At 34.7% G+C, this 25,321-nt stretch overlaps 1 protein-coding gene across 4 annotated transcripts in view; it reads right to left on the reverse strand.

Moving 5' to 3' along the window:
* Positions 1-301: 301 nt before the first annotated feature.
* The window catches only part of LOC139963538 (uncharacterized), a 30,949-nt gene continuing 5,929 nt past the window's right edge, over positions 302-25,321 (reverse strand). Inside the window, exons 3-7 of one of the 4 annotated variants that reach the window (XR_011791595.1) lie at positions 14,870-14,893; positions 13,290-13,537; positions 8,810-8,889; positions 3,278-3,651; positions 302-3,169 (exon numbers count right to left, since the gene is read on the reverse strand). Coding sequence is in view for 3 of the 4 variants with exons in the window: in XM_071964386.1 (XP_071820487.1) it covers positions 3,576-3,651; positions 8,810-8,889; positions 13,290-13,537; positions 14,870-14,893 (428 nt within the window). In the remaining variant the exon portion in view is untranslated. Of the gene's footprint in view, positions 3,652-6,608; positions 6,652-8,809; positions 8,890-13,289; positions 13,538-14,869; positions 14,894-25,321 lie in introns of all 4 variants that reach the window. The other 3 variants (XM_071964406.1, XM_071964386.1, XM_071964398.1) reach the window with 3 other exon arrangements.

Consider the following 25,321-nt stretch of genomic DNA (forward strand, 5'->3'; position numbering starts at 1 on the left):
CCTTAGTCATGCAAAATGAGCCAATCGTTGCTTTCACTGGTGGAAGACTAGATATCAAAGTAATTTTAATTTGCCAAAGGTATCATTAACCATAATTACTAATATGCAAATTCATAAATTTGACGATTTCTAGATGATGATTGACCTCCAGATTATCTAGGAGTAGAAAGCAGAGATTAAGAGTCTTCAATGAGTCCCTGACAGAAATGACATGACATGGAAAATATCAAACATGCATCTGCAGCGACTTGGATTAAACCTCGGCTAATCAATTAAGAGACTTTAGTAGAAAACAACTGTGGAACATTTCATACCCATTTACTTTGAATTTTACTCATAAATTAAGTACAAGGTTAGGAGGAACGGACTGAAATTGCTATAACTCAGTGTTACAACCATCACCCCTGGGGCCTTGAAACAATTGTTGACTCATATTAATCTAGCATCTTTTGTGAATAGGAGATTGGCTCATTCAGTACCTCATATGATATTCCATACAATCTGTCAGAAAGGGCTAAAAACAAAAATACAAAAGTTTGGTTGAAAATGTATACTCTTAAGAAAAATCCTTATAAGTACTTAAAAAGTAAAATAAAATGTATTGTACTGAACCATACAAGACTATATATATCTTAAATCACTATAATTCGACAGCCATTTAATTAAATTTCCTGGCGTTTGGTGTAAACATATATAGGTTTCCACGTTTGTTCTGAAACATCTCACATGAAGTAAGTATCAAGCTGGAGTATAAACCCAAAATTTTAAAAAGAGATATAGAATAAAAGTTATAATCACACACTACTTAGAGCAGAAGATTTTTTTTCTTGTGTTCAAATAAATGGTGAATGTTTTGAATAATGATAAGTTACGAATGAAGTAAATTACTGAACATCACAGAGAAATACCAATTGTGGATCAGTCTTAAATTACACTACTAAGATACTCCCTGTGTGCTTCATAACATTACAACAATATAAAGGAATGTTATCACCACTTGTAAACCAACCAAAGATGTTTTCTGGAATATAATTTGTCTTTAGTCGTAGCAGATAACTTCTGGTCAAATATTCACACTATGCAGTGTCAGTTACAATATCAGTTTCATTCCAAACTGTTTCCATATGCAGACAAAACTATCTTCCAATGTGAATATAAACACACACAGATAGTCTATGAATGAGCTAATGGACATTTTCTTGAAAAATGACCTTTACCCTCTGCCAATGTCAAAAGGTTTCTTGTACTCACCAAGCTGAATTTACATACCACACATCAAGTGCAACAAAAATGTAATTTTTGAGTTATCATGTTTACAAAGTTTTCAAACTTGACCTCTGGTGACCTCAAAAGACCTTTGAACTTCATGAAAATGAACAGGGTTCTGCTACTGAATAAGACATCCACATATCAAGTATGAACTTTTTGAGTTACTATGTAAACAAGCAACACACCATCACCACCGCATAGATTCCTTTTGCCTCGATCCAGAAAGGAGTCAAACACAAAGTCAGATCAAACTCAGGTGACTATAATTCCAATTGCAAAGAAGTGAATTTGAGCGACCATGTGACACTGTTACTTTGACCTACTCTGGCTTTGTCATGGAGGTTGATCAGACGTCCAGCATTTCAGTACACTGCCCTCTATGGCACATTCATTTACCGTATGCACCTATCCATGGCATTTTTAGTAAAAGGATTTGATATTTACAAAGTCTAGCAGCTACACATTTAAAACAATTTATATACTTCTATGTGTACTGTACTAGCCTCTATACCAATGTAAATGTATGCATATAAATTTACCACCACAAAACAAAGTACCATTTCATTATAGTCAATATAAAATCTACATTTATCATTACATATTACAAACATCATGAAACCTGTACCCTGCACAGCTTCCCCACAAGCTTCATGTCTAGCAGCCCATGTCATCTTCTCATATCTCTCCTCGAATCCTCAATGTGTCCAGGCCTGACCACTGTGGACTGCACCTCAGAGGTCAATCACAGGGCCAAGGAGAATATAGGATAAAGAATTCTAATTTCATAAATATAGCTCTACTTAAAAGAAAAATGGAAAGTACAAAACAAGGTCCCATTGCCCACATTATTTAGTACTTAATTTTATTGCTTTTTCTTGCTAAATTTAGTTCATGTCACTTTAAAGACAGATATAAAACTTTTTTTTAAATTTAAACAAGTCTTTCTCGATGGTTAATTGGTAATCGTATAGAATCTGTAAACAATCATACATGACAACCATCGAAGAGCAAGATAAAAAAAAAACTTTAGCCAAATATAGAGTGAAATTTGCATATTTTTTTAAATCTGTTTTTGTAAGTTAAATTTGGCTTTTCTCACCTCTATTAAGGCAGTGCATGCTTTTGATCAATGCAATAAGGGATGAATAATCAGTGTGACTGTCCAATAGTAAGATCTTTTCAAACCATTGACATTTATCTATCTGTTGATTGGCAGTACACAAAGTGTGATTTCTAATTCTACACCAAAGGACTAAGACAACCTCAGAAAGAAATAACAAATCATTGTGGTTTTATGCAATAGTGTTCGATCATCCAACTGTTTGTGTCACAATCAATCCTTCAGACACTCTACACTAGAGCAAAATGCTGTGTACTGTCACTGTAATAGCCCCATTTGTAGGGGACTGGCAGCATCAAGACCTGCAAATCATTAGTAATGTATGTATTTATTTGATATGGCCAATCATACTAAGTCTTACACTTTGTGCTGAACCTAGCTTCATGTCACTTGATTCATATCGGCAGAGGAACTGACATAAAAGGTGTTGAACAGAAGAGGACCATCCCAGATAGCCTACTCCCCTCTCCTACCATCCCATACACCCCCCCCCCCCCGCCACACACACACACACACACACACATTCATTATCCCTTTCATGCTTCATTGCAGAATTCAATGAGAGCCTTCTCTGAATTAAGTTTAAAATGGCAGGAAATATCTTCATTGTTCATTGTTTTCAGGACTTACATGTTACGAGAATTATAGTTCAGACTAGACTCGAACCGTAGCTCTCACATAATCAGCATGGTACATGACCCACCACCTATGAGACTCCCCAATATCATCTGATGGTTACTCTGCTGCCCCTACTATGTGTTTCTTGTTGGGTATGTCTTCCTCTGATGGTTACTCTGCTGTCCCTATTATGTTGTCCATGTTGGGTATGTCTACCTCTGATGGTTACTCTGCTGCCCCTATTATGTTGTCCATGTTGGGTATGTCTACCTCTGATGGTTACTCTGCTGCCCCTACTATGTGTTTCTTGTTGGGTATGTCTTCCTCTGATGGTTACTCGGCTGCCCCTATTATGTTGTCCATGTTGGGTATGTCTTCCTCTGATGGTTACTCAGCTGCCCCTATTATGTTGTCAGAGGTTATACTGTATATGTCTACCTCTGACGGTTACTCTGCTGCCCCTATTATGTTGTCCATGTTGGGTATATCATCCTTCCTATCATATAGTCATGAGTGCATGGAGTTTGTTGTTATAGATGCCAGTTAATGCATCACAGCGGCCTCCTTCCTAGATCATAATGATGTGGGTATGAGGAGAGTCGTACATGAGTTCTGAATCGGACTCACTGCGTGCAACAACGTTACTGGAAGGAAAAAGAAAAAAGCAAGTTAGCAGTATTAACACACAATTCTTTAGAACATATAAATGGTTCTTTGGCCTGAAAAAAGAATGAACTATGTGACTCCAGCCAATATAACACAACAAACAGAAAACATTGTCATTCTTAGTACGGGTATAACCGCTGTACAATCACAAAGTTGTTTTTATAACAACATAGATAGCAAATTTGTAGTTTTGTGTTTAGGGTGTAACTAATTTAATTTTCCATTTGGGGACAGTTTACTAAGGTTCAGATTAAACACATGAAGTACACTGTTTGAAAGTCCTACAAGAAATGATTCAAGGTGGTATTTTACAGTCGTGTCGGGTCAGGTGGGTCATTGCCAGGAATTTTCCAGACTGAATGGTGAGTCATACCTGTCATACCTCTATGGGGTGAAAGTCTATAAAAGGAGTTGACAGTAGTCATGTGACATCACAACACTGACAGAATACTGATACAATCAGAACCAGTTGCATTATGGGTAGCATAAATAACCAAGAGATCTATGCGGTAATTAAATCAATTTGCCTACTCCAAACTAGCTAAGAACATTTTGACAGCCTTAACTAATATATTTTATCTTCAGGCACAGTACTTGTTACCACCAAATAATAAAGCAAATACAACCCAAAAGCCAGATTCAATCGCTGTAGTTTGTTATACTACAAATACGTTGTTGACCAATAACATTGATGATAAAACTGAATAAACCATCACCAACTGTAAAAACCGAGTTTGTAGAAGACCCTCTGGTGATATATTTATTACATAATGGCTATGTTACCGTATACTGGCAAATAGTAGACAAACAAAGATGGTCACCCCAAAATGGAAATACAGAGACAAAAACAGAGAAAAATGATATCAAACATTGATGGAGGCAAAATATGCTGAGACAAAAGAATATCATAGATGTGTAAATATGCAAATAATGCAGATTTAGGAGGTTTTTATTGGGTGTACAACAGTATAATTGTCAAAACAGTGTACTGTTATTGTTTTCAAAAACACAGCATATTTATAATTCTTAGATGTGTCCACTAAATATTACAAAGCAATTCAACTTTGACCGAAATTGTAACCTGCAACCATCTCTTTACTTGGAACGTGTTTATGACCTCATAATAATTTACACTCCTACTTCCTGGATATCCAACATCACTGGAGACATGAAGTCAAGAATTTTAAAATTACATTCCTACCAACCTACTTGTGTAGATATGTATGCATCATATAAACAGTAGGGAAGGGGAAGGAGGGGAAGGAGGAGGAGGAGGGGAAGGGGAAGGGGAAGGGGAGGGTGATGGGGACAGAGGAAGAGTAGAGGGGGTAAACAGATGAAAGATTTTTAAAAGCTGCATGAAAGCTCTTACGAAGATGTAACAAACATGTATAGATGCCAACTTTTACACTAACTTACACAATAACAGTGCAAACTTTTACACTAACTTACACAATAACAGTGCAAACTTTTACACTAACTTACACAATAACAGTGCAAACGTTTACACTAACTTACACAATGACAGTGGCAAAGCAGTGATGTAGTTAAGGGTATTGAGGGATAACTAATAGATCACACAGAATGTTGCATGCTGACACAACAGCTCCCATACCGAACAGTAAATCTGGCTAATGATTAATGCCCCTATAAATGCAGTGGCAGTGTCTGTTGCATAATTGTGTGTAACAGAATAGTTTCTCTATGGACAATCCATCACCTATTCTGAAAAAGATGGCTAAAATAATATTATTCCGTGGTACAGCTTTATTTTATGTAGAAGTCGACCATGATTGGAAAGTAACCATAGAACTCACTGATGCTGAGGGTGAAACTATTAAAATATTTAATAAATCTCCTCCATGACCTGCTTCCATCTTTCATCACAAAGTATTGTTGTAATTCATACTGTAGTTTAATACACAAAATCCACACATTACTTATTTTTGTTATCTCTGCGATATAAATCACTTCTACAAACCTTGATATGTTTTTAGGCTATCGAATGGAAATATTCAACGTTAACAAGAGTCAGAAAGTAGTAAACGGACAGTAAATATCAACGGGTAGTATTTAGTAATTACAGATTGAAATGCAGCATATTGTGTACTCTATTTATATCATATATTTATATATATATAGTACAGGCCAACAGAACAGAGGCTAGAAGTTTGCACATTTTAGAAGTTAATGTCTAATGTTATTGTTCCTGGTGTAATTTTGATGGATCTTCATTGGAAGTTAGGTTCGTACCTGTAAATTTAAATCAGTGACCGAATAAATGCATTGTAGAAAGAAAAACAAGGTAAACCATACTGTCAATTTACCCCCAAAGCGCCTGTTTGATGATAACACTACCAAACTACCAATCGAGAGTAAAGCAAAGCAGATGTCTGTTAGGTCTACCTTACAAGCTAGAAGCTCCCAACTAATATCATGTGATTTATCACTGTATCCTGTTCACACTTCTGTTTGCCAGCGGTGAGATGACAGACATTTAAAGACAGATCGTTTCCAGTCGCAGCCCCCATGACTTGGAATAGCTTACCTGATTTTCTTCGAAATATTCATAGTTTTGAACGATTCAGCGTGAATTAAAAACTCACCTCTTTAAGAAAGCATTTTATTTAGACATTTCTTGACTGTATGAACTTTCTGACTGTATGTACTTTTTTTTTTTGTACAGCGCCCCTGAATGCACTTTTTCTTTGTAGATATCGTGCACTTTATAAGTTAATAAACATAAAAATAAACAGAGAATCAAGAACATGACACCCAGCCATGAAATTGATTATAATTTGACGTAGGGCAAACAGAATGCTATAAGGAGCAAACCATTCCCAGGAATGACTGTAACATTTCACCACTTCATTTGCTGAACGGTTACATTTGTGAGCAAGGCGTAGCAATAGTTATGGAATATCTTTATACTTACAAGATAATTGCTTTTAAATTAAATATTTAAATATTTAATCTCCCTGTGAAAGTGCCACAAATGGGCAAAACAAGAAAACTTTATACAAAATTCATTCATACCAAGATATGAGTCATCCTGTTGTCAAAATTAAACTATTAAACATATCATCTTAATTCTGTATTATTATTATTTTTCCTTTTTTTTTCTTTAAACCAATATCTGGTGTGCTGACTGCATGAACCACTCTTACAATTTATATTCTGTTTTAAGAGCTAACCAACAATTGTGTGTATACTTCTAATCACTACAGTTAAGTACTTATAAGTATTATTTTGTTTTGTTATTTATTACTAATGAGCTTGTTGGACAGAGCGTTACTGTTTACATTAAGACACTAAAGCAACCCCTTTGCTATAGTTAGATGAAAATGTTCAGTTTAGGACACATCCTGACATACATGTACCATATAGATACTACTTTAACACCTTATTGGCAATCTTGCTATACAAGTTATGGTTGTCATAGTTTAAACTTGTCAAATTACCAAACTGATGAAAAAAAGACAGCTTGTATTTTACTCTCTGGTCAATATTGTCAGCAGCAATTGCATACATCACGTTTCACTAAAAAGTATCAGTTGTTCTAGAAGATGAACGGGAATTGGAACTATCACTGAACTTAACACAGCAGTTATTGGACAAGTGCTAAATAGCCCAGAATACTTTGGTTTTGCTAGGTCAGCAGCACACATATGTTATGCACTCTATAACACCATGCAGGTATTGTATTGCAGGTATTGTAAAACTGCATGCCAACCTGTTATTACTAGTGTTTTAAAATGTGGTTTCACACCCTATGTTCTTCACCAGAGACAATACAACACATAATGCTAAGTTTATAGACTAACATTTTCAACAGACTTCTTTCAGTTATTACTATCGAATGTGACATCAAATATGTCCTTAATGTATCCATAGGTTCTTATTATTCTTCTTATTTTTAATAATACTGGGCAGGTTTGATCAAATTGCTGACCAGACACAGAGAAGTCCTTTAACATTTAAAGCAACATATTGAGTAAGCATTGAGTCTCTTGTTGAGGAAGTTGGATGCTTGATATAAGAATCCATGAATGTTTATAGCTAATTAACCACACAAGGTTCCTGTTAGTTATTAGCAGTAATGCAGTTTCTCAAAGCATTCATAAAATTCTCCTTTTTAACAGAACTAATGTAATGTTTAACATTGTTATCTTTCTCCTTAGTGATAATTGGGAAATTTGGTCAAAATTGAGAAATACGCACAAAAAGCCTGTTTTATGTCAACAACCCAAACCAAATTGTTGAATATGATTTATCTACTAAACAACACAAACATGTATGTATGTATGTATATTAGATCCTCCTGCAAGCAGGAACTCGCGAAGAAGCCATCATTGGCTTATCAAAGCCGCATGCTGACCGAAGTCAGTCTCTTAGATTCATATTTGGTAATTCACATAGTAATTCAATTCTGTTTCCTCTTTAATAATCAGATAAACGAAGTGTTAAGAAACTGTACAGGGTTGTTCATCTTATCTGCTAACTGTGCGCTTTGATTGGTTAGTTCAACCACCCATATTATAAATAGGATTACTGACAGGGATTCCCACTTAATATCAAAACATAAGATTTCATTAATGTCATATTATATAAAGCAGTGACCAAACAAGGGTATTCCACGGTAGAAAGTTTGCATTGCAACATCTTTAATGAATACATTTCCTAACGAAGAGGAAAAGAATCAAACTGCTTCTCACAGCATCGTTTCTACTTAATATGTTAAATGTGGTTGTTATATTATTATGATACAGCAAATGATGTGAGAGTAATGTTCACAATTAGCTTTTGAAATTGTATTATGTAACACTGAACAAACCAATCTCCCTCTTTGGGCAATCACTTTAACACACACTAGAATGTTGTGTGATTACATTCATTATGCAAATTTTCATGAAATACACAAAATGAGTTTTGTCACTACGCATCTACCTGATCACACCTGGTTGCTTCAGGTTGATGTTTATTAATAAAAATATGTATCCAGCTCCAAGTCTTTTACGAAGATGACAACACAAAAAAATGACAAAGTAAGATATTAATTTGGCTGAACATGTGCATCCCTGAGCTATTGTTTTAATTAAGGCCATCGTCCAGCTCATATACACTTATTAAACTGACCTTCCTGGACTGCTGCGGGATCTACGTCCAGCTTTCTTTTTAGACTTGCGATTCTGGAAAGGATGAGGAGGGGGCATGAGCTGTAAAGTAGGGCAAAAAGCAGATGAACTGATCAAATAAACTCAACAGAAACAAAAAATATATATAACAACAACAACAACAAAAGAGAACAAAATATCAAAAACTGAAATGACAATTTGAAAAGTAAAGAATACATTAATTGGTATATCTACTTCATGACATATCTGTTTCTTACATCATATATTCCTGCTTTAATCATGTCCAGCATGTAATTTGGTAGGTAGCTATATTTCAAGGGCATATCAATTATTTATAATAGTGCCTCTCTATACGCTCTATATTATGATTGTCTATATCCATGCTCAGATATCACCAGCATGCAACGTAGTGGGTGGCTATATGACCATATGTAGAACCTAGTGCACTATAATTTGTATCCATGCTCTATATTATGTTTGTCTATACTATATATCCATTCTCAAATATCACCAGCATGCAATGTAGTGGGTGGCTATATGACCATATGTAGAACCTAGTGCACTATAATTTGTATCCATGCTCTATATTATGTTTGTCTGTACTATATATCCATTCTCAAATATCACCAGCATGCAACGTAGTGGGTGGCTATATGACCATATGTAGAACCTAGTGCACTATAATTTGTATCCATGCTCTATATTATGTTTGTCTGTACTATATATCCATGCTCAAATATCACCATCATGCAAAGTAGTGGGTGGCTATATGACCATATGTAGAACCTAGTGCTCTATAATTTGTATCCACGCTCTATATTATGTTTGTCTATACTATATATATCCATGCTCAAATATCACCATCATGCAACGTGGCTATATGACCATATGGTGGCTATATGACCATACGTAGAACCGAGTGCTCTATAATTTGTATCCATGCTCTATATTATGTTTGTCTATACTATATATCCATGCTCAAATATCACCTTCATGCAATGTAGTGGATGGCTATATGACCACCCTAGTGCTCTATAATTTGTATCCATGCTCTATATTATGTTTGCCTTTACTATATATCCATGCTCAAATATTACCAGCATGCAACGTAGTGGGTGGCTATATGACCAAATGTAGAACCTAGTGCTCTATAATTTGTATCCATGCTCTATAGTATGTTTGTCTGTACTATATATCCATGCTCAAATATCACCATCATGCAACGCAGTGGGTGGCTTTATGACCATATGTAGAACCAGGTGCTCTATAATTTGTGTCCATGCTCTATATTATGTTTGTCTGTACTATATATCCATGCTCAAATATCACCATCATGCACCGCAGTGGGTGGCTTTATGACCATATGTAGAACCAGGTGCTCTATAATTTGTATCCATGCTCTATATTATGTTTGTCTATACTATATATCCATGCTCAAATATTACCAGCATGCAACATACTTTAGTGGGTGGCTTTATGACCATATGTAGAACCTAGTGCTGTATAATTTGTATCCATGCTCTATATTATGTTTGTCTATACTTTATATCCATGCTCAAATATCACCATCATGCAACGTACTGTAGTGGGTGGCTTTATGACCATATGTAGAACCTAGTGCACTATAATTTGTATCCATGCTCTATAGTATGTTTGTCTATTCTATATATCCATGCTCAAATATTACCAGCATACAACGTACTGTAGTGGGTGGCTTTATGACCATATGTAGAACCTAGTGCACTATAATTTGTATCCATGCTCTATAGTATGTTTGTCTATTCTATATATCCATGCTCAAATATTACCAGCATGCAACATAGTGGGTGGCTATGTGACCATATGTAGAACCTAGTGCTCTATAATTTGTATCCATGCTCTATATGATGTTTTTCTATACTATATATCCATGCTCAAATATTACCAGCATACAACGTACTGTAGTGGGTGGCTTTATGACCATATGTAGAACCTAGTGCACTATAATTTGTATCCATGCTCTATATTATGTTTGTCTATTCTATATATCCATGCTCAAATATTACCAGCATGCAAAGTAGTGGATGGCTATATGACCATATGTAAAACCTAGTGCTGTATAATTTGTATCCATGCTCTATATTATGTTTGTCTGTACTATATATCCATGCTCAAACATCACCATCATGCAACGTAGTGGGTGGCTATATGACAATATGTAGAACCTAGTGCTCTATAATTTGTATTCATGCTCTATATTATGTTGTCTTTACTTTATATCCATGCTCAAATATCACCAGCATGCAATGCAGTGGGTGGCTTTATGACCATATGTAGAACTTTGTGCTCTATAATTTGTATCCATGCTCTATATTATGTTTGTCTATACTATATATCCATGCTCTATATTATGTTTGTCTGTACTATATATCCATGCTCAAATATTACCATCATGCAACATAGTGGGTGGCTATATGACCATATGTAGAACCTAGTGCTCTATAATTTGTATCCATGCTCTATATTATGTTTGTCTGTACTATATATCCATGCTCAATTATCACCAGCATGCAACGCAGTGGGTGGCTTTATGACCATATGTAGAACCTAGTGCTCTATAATTTGTATCCACGCTCTATCTTATGTTTGTCTATACTATATATCCATGCTCAAATATCACCAGCATGCAATGCAGTGGGTGGCTTTATGACCATATGTAGAACTTAGTGCTCTGTAATTTGTATCCATGCTCTATATTATGTTTGTCTATACTATATATCCATGCTCTATATTATGTTTGTCTGTACTATATATCCATGCTCAAATATTACCATCATGCAACATAGTGGGTGGCTATATGACCATATGTAGAACCTAGTGCTCTATAATTTGTATCCATGCTCTATATTATGTTTGTCTGTACTATATATCCATGCTCAATTATCACCAGCATGCAACGCAGTGGGTGGCTATATGACCATATGTAGAACCTAGTGCTCTATAATTTGTATCCACGCTCTATCTTATGTTTGTCTATACTATATATCCATGCTCAGATATTACCAGCATGCAACGTACAGTAGTGGGTTTGCTATGCTTACATTGCCAGGGGATATTGTTTATACATATGACCATATGTAGAACTTAATGCTCTTTAATTTGTGTTCATTCTCTAAATCATGAATTGATGCTCTAAAAGCTATATATTTATGCTCTTTATACAGCCAGCATTTAAATTGATGTGATGCCATGTTAACAGTTTAAGGATGTACATTTTATGTAGATGCGTAACACTTCATGCCCATTAGGCTTTGATGTCATAACACTGATAGATATGAACAGCGTTTAACTTGGTTTCACATCACAAATCAAGAATTATTTTTCTTATAGAATATGAATATTTAATTCATTGATTACCATAAACTTCCAGTTGCTTTTTGTTAATACGACCAGCATTTGATGTGTTGCCATGTTAATAATTTAAGGATGTATAGTTTATGAACATGCGTAAAACTTCATGCCTGTTACACTTTGATGTCATAACACTGATAGAAATGAACAGCATTTAACTTGGTTTCACATCACAAATCAAGATTTTTATTCTGATAGGGTGACTATTAAATCATTGATTTCCATAAACTTCCAGTTGCTTTTTGTTAATACGACCAGCATTTGATGTGTTGCCATGTTAATAATTTAAGGATGTATAGTTTATGAACATGCGTAACACTTCATGCCCATTACGCTTTGATGTCATTACACTCATAGAAATGAACAGCATTTAACTTGGTTTCACATCACAAATCAAGAGTTTTATTCTATTAAATCATTGATTTCCATAAACTTGCAGTTGCTTTTTTTGTGAGTTCACAACAAACAGCTGGAACTGTGATTGATAGTGAGAGGATGAAGAAGGTACCTGACAACTGAATGTCCACCAAAGATGCATGAAAAAGAATGGAATATTACATAAATGAAACAATAAAACATAAATTAAATTAACTTGTGGGACACAGAATCATTTGAATTAATTAATTTAGTTAATATACCTAGCTTATTAGGAGCAGTACAGCTGAGGTTGGGACAACTCACTCTTTTAGTTAGATGAGTAAAGTTTGAATATTACATGGTTGGTGAAAACGATGCACAGTTAAGTCAGTCATATCTCAAAATTATGTCCGATTTTTACATTTTAACAAAAATGAAAAACCGACAAAGATTCTTACAGTGATGCATAAGATTAGAAGTATATAAACACTAAAGAGATTAATATACCGACAAAGATTTTTACAGTGATGCACCAGATTAGAAGTATATAAACATTTAAGAGATTAATAATCCAACAAAGATTTTTACAGTGATGCATCAGATTAGAAGTATATAAACCCTAAAGAGATTAATATCAATGGAATATAAATTGAGTTACATGTTTAGTGGGAACCTCATTATTTCCTGTACGAACAACGTCTTCACACAGACGAGATGTGACTGACGCTACTCACGTGATTATCCTTACTGAATCCCTCAAGCTGCGCGCTCTTTGACCTCATACGAGGCGATGTTGGAGGAGTCTTAGGTGGGGTCAGACTTCGCGTCTTGAGGCGATCCGAGTCCAGGTCGTCTGCTGATCCCCAAATCCTAACAGATCTGAAAGAACTCCTCAACTGACTTTTGAAAAATGTCCCAATCTTGGATTGGCGTTTATTCCTCTGTTCTGCAAGAGATTTGGCCGGATGACGTTCGTCGGGGTCTGCAGCAGATAGAAAGTGAGATTAATGTCATTGTTTGTTCAGTCACTTCTATCACGTTGTGGGCTATGGAACTCAGTAGAGTTGTTCATAACTTGTTTTCTTATGCCTGTTGGTAACAGACTGGTGAGAGTTATATCTTGATATTTTAGAATGAAGCGAGGAGGAGTTGATGGTACCTCATCTCATGCACTCAAGTATCAGCTCACATAACAAATCATTACACATGTTGATCGGATGGAAACTGATTTGAACACCTTATAAACAACATACTAGCAATCCATACTGCATTCATATCACACTGAAAAGAGTGACTTGGCTAGCACTGAACAAACTGAAAAACAAAAACATGAACTTTAGTACACAGAAGTAGGGAAATATGTGTGGATAGGAAGTGGGGATGAGGAGGGGGAAAATAGGGAGGGGATAGACTTCCCCACTCCGGTATACATATCTTTTTTCTATCATATTCCGGTAGAAAGTGTTACTCCACGTTATTTATGAGAATTTTTCTAAATTTTGTTTCTTGAAATGAATTTTAATTGGTTAGATATCTTGGATACCTCTAACCAGCTCCCCTCACCCCCCTTCTATTATCTATTTGTCAAGGTATCTAATCCTTGCTAAGTTTTCTTCTTTCAGCTGTCAGGAAGAATAGAATTTCTGGAGAATGATTATTTACTACATGGCAAATCATAAAGACTGTCAGTAGGTAATACAGTAAGATCACACAGTAGATTGGTAGGGATTAACTACAAGGGGTGAACAGAACCAAAATGAAATCTCTCTCCCTTCCACCTGCATCCTCTAGAGTGATCCCAAAGTACCCTTCTAAACACTCTGCTAAGGGGGGCTGATGGTCTTGCCTTATTACTGCCAATTACTTTCAAACGACATCCTATTAAGTTCTGAGTATGAACAATCAAAGCAAAAATTGGCAGTGAAGAAAACATGAAAGTATTGATTTAGTTTAGTGCACCATTTACACACTTGATATTTATCTTCTGTGTATCATCTACCCTCAGTAACACTCTAATGGGTGTATCTACCTCCTACTGTGAGTAGTGACATAGCTACCAGAAGGAGGGTATATGGACCGGGGAGAGGGGGGAGGGGGAGGGGGAGAGGGACCAGGCTCCTCATGCCCTAGCTATATTATGTGCAGTCTCTCCCACTACCTCCACATTGAAAAAAAATATAGTTGACAATGTTACTAAGCCATTTGTCTATATTTTATACAATACCACACAATCATAACTAGAACTACAGGTAGGAGGCCCTCAAACTAATTGGCCTCTCCTAAAACCAGAGAAAAGCTTCTGGACAGCACTAACCTGGCGTGCCACCTTTGATCAATTCTGAGATAGGAAGAAAGTAAAGAGAGTTAATAGACCAATCACCAGTTAAGGTCAAAGGTTATTTGATAGGAACAGCAACAAACACCAAGAAATTCAGTTAGTTAGTCCTGTAGGAATTAGTAGTAGCAGCAAACAAAAATTTGGCATTAGGTCAAATGTTAAGGAACGAAATTGTTTCCAAGAAAAGTGTCAAAAATGTCCAAATGTTGACATTTTTGGAAAGCAAAGCTACAATTTAGTTTGCAATGAGACTTGAATTTATATCCAGGACCCAAAAATGAATAAGCATTAAGCATAAAACATTAGTTGACCAAAAATTGGAAAAAAAATGATTTGCATGTGGTTACTGTTAGTAAAATACGAGCAAATAAACTCGCTTAATTATGAAGAAAATGCAATTAAAATTTGATAATTATTACAACAAAAAAAGTTACCAATTCCCTGTAAATCAGTCATATCGTAATACTCCATGTGATAGAATATTGATTAATTCTTAATTAATATGCAATAAAATGTATAACAGGTAAATTATATTTGTTCTTCTTCCTCTTCCTGTAAGCTTATTGGCAGTGGTACATTATCACAAATTCAAAATGGATTTTCTTTGGTCTCTTTCTCTCATACTTCAATTTATACCCTGTTTACTTACTTTTGTTTGTTTTGTTCAATTATACGTATAACAAATATATAAAGAGAGTAAGCAACAAAATGAGACTTACCTACATTAATGTCACATAACTTTTCATAGTTTCCACCTCATCCATATATTCCAGTATACTGCCCTCTTGATCATGATCAGTATATTATCTGTACGTAGCTATCATCGTAAGTGGAAGCGCACTACCCTTTATACTTTCACCAATGTGAAATGCTTTGCATCCCCAGCCCCCCAACCCCCTTCTGATGGTGATTTCTATTTACTACAAAATGCTTACAGTCAAATCATGGTAAACAATGCTCCAATTAAAAAAAAAACATGAAGTTATAATCACCCTCATAGCATTTTGAATAAACTGATAACTTCTGGTCATATCTAGCAAACTAAGACTTTGGAGCCAGAAATGATGATCTATACTTTGAGGGTTTCATATATCATTCTTAACCAAAGTATTTAGGGGGAAAATGAGTAAATAAAATCAAGTAAAATGTCATATGCATTCTGTTTATTTGTTGTTACTTTTGTGCAAAAAGTGAACAAACTATTGAACCCCAACAAATAATTAAACATGAGATATTAAAATGTAACTAAGATGGTGATAGGAAATCAATCCAACAAATCAAATCAAATCTTCACATTTATGCTCTTTTAATATTCAGTCTGAAGAATGAGTAAACACATTTGATATAAACCACACAACTGTTGAATTTGTTCACAATGCATATACTGATATACTGCTACTGATTCACAAAGTAAACTACTATTCATGACCTACTTGTATAGTCCCTGTAACAAATGGTTCTATCCACAACTGTATAGTAGAAGTAACTACATTTAACACTAACTGTTAACTGAGTTGGCTGTATAGTATTCAATTCATGCATCACTCACCACGACTGCATGCATAGTACTCTTACAGATGAATTAATCGATATTTCTTTGTACACTAATGTGCAAACTACAACAGTAATGAATACTGAAAAATTGTTATTAAAAAAAATAAATATCTTGAAACCTGAAATTGGATTTCACAAAAATTTAGCACTTTTCTTATTTTGCTCTCAAGGTTTAAATAGTATTTTTTAATTTATCTTCACATACTCTTTCTCCTTTTCTGTTTTTTTGTCTTTAGATCAAGGGAAGCACTTGAAAACACACATCAGGGAAAAGACACTTACATTGATGGGAAACTGATACAAAATATATCTTTGACAAGAAATATGCAGTCGGAATACTCCAAATTATATACCGTCGGCCATTTTAGGGTAAAGATAAATGAAGGTGAAGGGTTGGATGAGATATAACAACTAGGCCATTCTAAACCCACTCTTTTCCTTTGCACATTCTTCTTCCTAAATATTTATCTTCTCTCATGATACTTTGCTATGTGGTGGCCCATGCAGATCAACCATAAGCAACAATATCCTCTAATTAGTCATTTGTTTGTATTAATGGCAATTAGTCATTCTACCCTTGTGATTATGCATAAATAACATTACTATCACAGTCATACAGACAAGAATGAAACAAACTTTAAAACAATTTGTTTTATACCACAGTTACTGTCCCGTAACCAATTATAACCACAAATGTCAAGAATTCCTTCTACGTATTGTACTTTTCTAGATGCAAGTATTTTTTTATATAAATATTTTTTTTTTATGCCAGACTACTTATAAATATATTAATACTACTGTAATATTTTGTCACATTACTACATTATTAATATTAAAGCCACAGGTTGCAAAGCAGATAGAGCATAACAAGATAAACCATGTAACAACGTCTACAACAGGGAATTGTGTGCTACAAAGTGAAGGTCAAACACATACATCATCACTGAGTGCCTGTGGCATTTCTCCTCTGTGATACAGTCATCTCTGTGGTAAAGTATCAACATAATGTTTAATGTTCATATGTATGTTTATAGAAATTTGTAAATTTCCTCTGCATATTATTTGGCATTTGTTTTAGGAAATGACTTGAATTGTCAGCAAGACCTGAATTTCCATTGCCTTTTGGTTTGATATGTGTGTTTGTTATATGTCTTTGATATATGTGTCTGATGTATGTGTCTGATATATATGTGATGTGTTCACATAAGCTATACACATCAGAAGACAACAATGGAATAGCTTACACACCAACTTCTTTTGCACCATCATTCTGGAAGACAGCCCCCTCTAACATTAAAAAAAAACAAAAAAACAACTGTACTATGAATATCTACAAGGAACAAACTTAGGCATGTTCTCATTTTCTGTTATGAGTTACTTAAATAACCTTGAATAGTGATATTAATCTCATTAGCATCTCTAGATTGGTGGTAATATGAGAAATGTAAAAAGAAATGGTATATGTAATATACCTGTGGGCACTCTGCATGCATTAAATGAAAATGGAAAAGATAAAGAAAATGTAACCTAAGAAGAAACAAAATATATCAAAATTGTTATATTAGAAATTCAGCTAGTAAAATGTAATTTAGGTTGCTCAGCAACATTAACTGTTTTCAAATTGCAATGTAGATATGCTATGAATATACTGAATAATATGGAGCGTTACGACAGCCAGGGTTTGTTCTTTGAGCTGTACTGGAGGCCAGAGTAACAAGTTGGAGACTTTCAGTGAAATATTAAGTCAAGTACTTTATCAAGTTTACCATGTTAGGACATGTTTAACAGAGGGGCGTGGGGAGCAAATATATTGTACTGATATAAAATTACTGTTTCAGGACACAGGACTGCAGTATGTATGACCTTGTTATTTACTCTAAAGATTAGTTCTATGTACTGATTGTGGTAAATATTTAAAATAGGATCGGATACCACAACTCTCTAAAATGCCAACCCTGCATAATAGCTTACTTAGTTATGTTTCATGTCGCACAGCTAACAGAGAGAGACAACAACTTCTAAAAGTTTTTAAAATGTCATATATCAATGTTTAATATTACACGCACTGTAATTTTTTTTAATTTACTTTTCCATTCTAGCCAATAATTTCTCTGCTTTCAAAAATTTGTTTCTACTTTCCTAGTCAAAAGCTAAATTTCTCTACATAACTGATAATCCCTCATTCCCTGCAACTATCTGGGTTTAATTACTAATTTTTGCTCTGTTGAATTTGCTAGTTTTTTATTTATTTATTTGGTTGGATGGAATTTTTTGTAGGTTTTAGTTATGCTGCAGTGATGTGTAGAATGTATGATATGTCATATGTCATAAAATGCATGTGTATGTACGACGATGTGTATTTACGACATACCTATAAGTATATACAACATAAATCCAATGCAGAAACAGGAGTGACAACTACGGGTCACATAACCTACAAATTTCAAAAGTACTGTAGTAGCGAACAACACTCATTTTTTCTCGAAACAGACACAGGAATTATTTAATTATTTTCCCTGAGGCCAGTTTTTTTTCTGGTTGCTAATAGTAATAGTGATGTAACATGTACCAAGGTCACACTATAACAGGCAAGAATGATAGTCAGCTGTCTTGACATGCACTGTACAAAGTAAAAGAGTACTGTACTAGTAGTCACAACAAGATTTTTTACTAATAATGCTAATTTGTCTTCAAATAAATTCCCTGGGAAGAAAAGTTTTGATGCTATTGATTACATATCATTTTAAATGTGTGTCAGACTATATACTACAGTATGGGGAATAATTGCTCACTACTTAAAACATCAGTTTGATATGCAAGTACTGTGTTAGCACACATAACTTCTACTACAGAAGCAACAACTCTAGTAAATTCCTTTTTCCTTTCTATGCCATTTGTTGATACTGATCACTGCATTTACATACTGGCACAGATCCAGGGAGGGGGTGGGTGTGTGGGGGGTGGTGTACACCTATCCTTCCCCTTCTAACTTCACACAATCACAGAATCCCCAGAGCCCCCTTTATAGGGTCTGCTTCCACCAACACCAGTGGTACACCCCTACTTTGTATAAATCCTGGATCCATCCCCTGACATATCATGTAACTACATATTAGGTTTTCAAATTTCCAGCAAAATTCTTTTACTTTTTTTAGAGCACCAACACACACTATAACTTCATTGTCCGTGGTACAACTTAATACAATACTAGCAAGCACTATACTACTACTGTCCGGAATGCGAGCTCAAAGACCAGTACAACTTTAAGTATGGTCAACATCAGTTTTCTAGCTTACAAAATCATCAAGAATCTCAGTTATAATAATTCCATTATTTAAAAGATGAAGAATGAAACTCTTGAATTGCATAGAACAGTGCTATCTTGAATACTGGGTTATAGGAGCAACTAATAATCTACATATAGGGCTAGTTACATAACAATTATAGTTATATTACATAAGTAACGACTATTGGTTGACTAACCTATTGGTAAGAATTATGCAAGTACGAAGAAACTGTCATAGAGACCTATTGAACTGCTTACCACATACACACACAGTTATAGTACACATAAATATTATTTCAAAGGGATGATTTCAGTTTTGAACAGTAATATGGGCAAGAAATTGATTTATATCTATATAGTATCTTACTATGATATATAATATGTTATCTGACTATACTGCATAATATCTTATCTGACAACACTAGACAATAAAATATGTTATCTGACTATAGTATACTGTATAATATCTTATCTCACAATACTATACTATATAATAGGTTAGCTAACAATACTATACTGTATAATATCTTATCTGACAATACTTATACAATATAATATTTTATATGACAATACTATACAATATAGTATCTTATCTGACAATACTATACAATATAATATCTAATCTGATTATAGTATACTGTATAATATCTTATCTCACAATACTATACTATATAATATCTTATCTCACAATACTATACTATATAATATCTTATCTGACTATACTATACTATATAATATCTTATCTGACAATACTTATACAATATAATATTTTATATGACAATACTATACAATATAGTATCTTATCTGACAATACTATACAATATAATATCTAATCTGATTATAGGATACTGTATAATATCTTATCTCACAATACTATACTATATAATAGGTTAGCTAACAATACTATACTATATAATATCTTATCTGACTATACTATACTGTATAATATCTTATCTGACAACACTAGACAATATATTATCTTATCTGACAATAGTATACTGTATAATATCTTATCTGATTATAGTATACTGTATAATATCTTATCTGACAATACTATATAATATCTTATCTGACAATACTATACTATATAATATTTGATATGACAATACTATACAATATAGTATCTTATCTGACAATACTATACAATATAGTATCTAATCTGACTATACTATACTATATAATATCTTATCTGACCATACTATACTATATATTTTTTTCCCACTTATTGATACTCAGCAACATAGTGAAATAGGAAACAAGGGATGGAGACTTTAAAATGGAACTTAGGAACTTTGTGAAACATGTAACTTTCAGACTATCAAACTATGTTAAAGTTTAAAAACAAAATTCTGACAGTGATAAACTAAAGCCTCAAGTGTTGACAGTCACAAACTTATATTACAGTAATACATATAGGGGGAAAACAAAACTTGTTGGAGTTTCTTGGCAAATTGTGTGTTCATACCAACAGAAATAAATATATGTGGCTGTGACTTCAATACATCCAGTATTAATTGAAAGAATTGTAACATTGGCTAAATGAATTTTGATCTCAAATCTCAAATCTCAAATCCTAGAGTAAACCACTGGTGAAACTACTGGTTAACTAGAGAACGGCTATGGCAATGTGCACTATTAAAGAAACTACCTCAGGAACCCCTCAAACAACTAAAACTAACATAGAAATCAACTTGATCATAAAAACCCACACTATTATATGATGTCATTCAGAATGTTACAGAATTAACTATACTGTGCTGTTAAATGTTTGATGTTTACCTCATGTTTTGGTGATAACATAAAACTGTAAGGGTACTCAGCGACTTGCCATGCATACGTACAGACATACCATGGCGTAGACAAATCTAGCTGGTTTGCACCAGCTGTGACAATGAGCCTAGTTCATAGCGAGATGGAACAGTCTTTATGCATGTTATACGACGCCATAAAGTAGTGATATATTGCCCACAGCAGTATGAGCCAAACTATGTGTTTAAAAACCACAAGATCCACCTCATTACACTTAAACACGAGAGTCCTGACATCCTTAAGATGAAAATCACAGGGTAACATTGTTTCAATTGCCCCTGTCACAACATGAGGACAGACTACATGAGAGCCATCAACTATTGTTTTACGTTCTGTTTTGGAGGTAGACAACTAATAACAAATCACTTTAAATTGAGAATGTGACACATGAGGTAACAAACATCCTGTGTTTCGAGGCCTATTCAATCAACCATAGCTTTTCATATGAAAAAACTGGCAGAGTTCATCCTTTCCCCCACCCCCCCCCTCCACCCTCCCCGTTAAAAAAACATATAGAACTGTTCTGATGCAAATTATCACAAAATTTTCAGTCATGTAGTTGATAGATGTACAGATAGTCCTGCGGAAGGATCCTATGAGTCGAGTCCTACGCTATCCATTATATGGCAATGACCACATATCTTTGATCTCTGACCACTGCACAATAGAAGCGATCTGCTAGAAAACAGCCGTAAGAACACTACCGGGTAGAACAATTGACCTCAATATCATATTTAGTCATTAGCGAGGTATAACTTAATCAAATATTGTCAGTATTTTGGAGTATCTCTTAGCTTTGTTGTCTCCCTTTTGTTTCTGGTTCTCCTCCTGTTTCTTCCGAGCCTTCCAATCCTCCAGCTTCCGGTTCAGGTCTGTATCTCCTAAATCAGGAGAAAATAGTCATCACAGAAAGATATCAGAATGGAAGTGTATATGTAAGAAAGTATAGAACTAAATATCTAACCTCAGGAAACGGAAGCAGACCTGCTATTGTTAGGTGCAATACTCGGGATGGACGATGTACAAAGGGACGAGCTATACATATATAAACTAATAGTGACATAACCAAGCCTTATAGCCAGGAGTAAAGAAACTTTTTAAATGCTGAACAGAAAATTAAGAGGAAGTGGGATGGGAAGTACAACATTCTGATAATTCTTACACCATGTATCCGTTATAAACCCACTCCTCCACATTCCAAACCAACACCATTCCCCCGCCCCCCCACCACCTCCTTTCAACAAATGGATAAAATGGATAGTTCCAAGCTACTGAGAATCCTTCCAAGAATATCGATTAACAACAATACTCCCATTTGTCTTTCCATGGGTGCTTCTCTAACCTTGACCTATCTCACTTCCACAATCCCAGACCCCCATCCAACCCCCTCCCATTTCCCTCCAACTCAGATTTCTTCCATTCAAAATCTGTTCATTATCGCTGCAATAAACAAAAAGGCTTGATTATGCCACTGTTCACATTAACAATAAATCACTACTAAGTACTACATAGTTTACAAGGCAAGCATATTTCAATCATGCTATTACAAGAGACATAACACATGCAAGACTGCAGCCAGCATTGAGCATATGGTAGACATGTTTGGTGCAGATTTAGAAGGTACGGTAACAATAAGGTGGAATTAGGGGGTGGGGGAGGGGCTGTCCTCACATGCACACCACACAAACAAGTATCAAACTATATCACAACATAATCACTGACAACTTTCATTTCTTCATAAACAGCAAAATAATAAACATAGATATAAATAAAAGTCAAATTATAAATTAAAACTAAGTTAGCTGCTAAAAAGTATTATTAATTGTTACATAGTTAAAAGCTTAGGAGAATTCTATTTTTTTTTTGGCTATGTTATTTGGAAGAAATTATAGTCATAAAATAAAAATGTTCTGTTTCACACTATACCACATGCCATGTACAGTAAACAATCTAAGTCAGAAAATTTGCATACCCTTCTTAATTATAGTTACATTGTTAAACATAAATAACTTGAATATTTTTGCCTGCCAACAGTCGTCAGGTGAAAAAAATCCACCATTTAACTTTCTACCATATAGAACCATCATTTTGTTTATATACTCAAAAATATACTGAAAAAACAATCAAACTTCATGACCCAATATACTGGAGAAAACTCTAAAACTTTATGACCAAACATACACACTAGTGGCAAGTTGCTTTTTTTTTTGCTTTTTTTTATTCCTTTTTTAAAATCTAAAAATGTTTTTTTAAAGGGGATTCAGGCCCCTCACATATAACAGTTACTTTTGAATGACAAAATAATATATCCCAAATTATACTGTCCTGTTTTCATATCCACCTCCATGACTCTACCCCTCTGCCTGAACACAACATTTATTGATCTCTACTCTGTCACTAAACTAATCAGCAATCAACAATTCAACATTGAAATCAGTTTAAACACATGTTACAGATACTGCACCCTTTACTGCATTTGGCTATGATCCTTAACACAGTGAAATAACCAAAGTGTCCCATGGAGGGGGGGGGGAGGGGTGACAGGGGGATGGCATGAACACAAATTCTTGGAACATCTGTTGAAATATGCATTGGTGCAGTTTACAAAATCTCATCAGTGTCTACAAACCCTGTCACTGCTATCCACTCCCCTCACCCCCCCCCCTCCCACAACAAAATGAATAATGCCTTTTATCTTCTAACATTATTAACGGTCCCTTCACAAAACTACCAAATCAATAATACAAGCAAATTGGTAGAATATAGATATATTAAAGGATTTCAGTGAACATTTTATCTTGCTAACCATTAATCAATATCCAATAATCATAAATATCCAATGGTTTCTTAACACATTAACATCCCCCTCCCCCTCACCCCTCCACCAGCTCCATATCCTCTAAAAAGTACCTCAACAAAAAACCTTCCATGGTAACCAAATATTTGCCTGAAGAACAAAAAATTGTATATTTTGGCAAACTATTTAATCCAGTTTCCTGATGAAATCACTACTACCACCTCAGAAAAGTGTTCTTGCAAACTTGTAATTACAGTTCAAGTGGAACATTTATTTCTCACTAAATCAACCCTTTCCGCTGATTCTAATCTTCTTCATTTTACAGTTTTCTTGCTATTTTTTTTACTTTATTCTTTCCACTGGGATCAATCAAATTTGATAAAACCCCCAAAATGTTGATACAATAATTCTACTGATTCCTTGTCAAATATTCAACATTGCTGATAATATTTCACATTCCTCCTCTTGGCCCTCCTCCTCTTAATGAATCCTCTCCAAATTCACTTTCCATTTGCTCAATATTCCTACCATGTCCTGCAAATCATAACCATAATGCCACATCCAAAGAGTCCATAAATTTTACCCAGGACCACTAAAATTTGTTTTGATCAACATTTGTTAAACGCATCATCCATTAATACAGTCAAAACTTTTGAGCTAAAACTATCAAAGTCAAATAAACTCAGAGGCAGAAAATTAATGGATCATAAAACCAGGGGCTGGAGTACTTACCGAGGTGCACTGGGGAATTCGCAGACCCAAGATTTGCGAATTTGCTCAGACTACTGTAAAGCTATCAGTGAGCATGGTTTTCTATCACAGGCAAAGAAGTGCTTCACAGCGGTAATAAAATACAGACAATATTGCTTCCTCCGAGAAAAATCATAAAAAGAGTGGCAAGCATAACTTTCATGGAGTGATGACACCTCTTGACAATTAGCTTCAACTCTAGGGAGGAATGAAACCGTCCTATAATTGAATC

Source organism: Apostichopus japonicus, chromosome 3 (assembly GCF_037975245.1).
Source record: "Apostichopus japonicus isolate 1M-3 chromosome 3, ASM3797524v1, whole genome shotgun sequence".
Lineage (NCBI taxonomy): Eukaryota > Metazoa > Echinodermata > Holothuroidea > Aspidochirotida > Stichopodidae > Apostichopus > Apostichopus japonicus.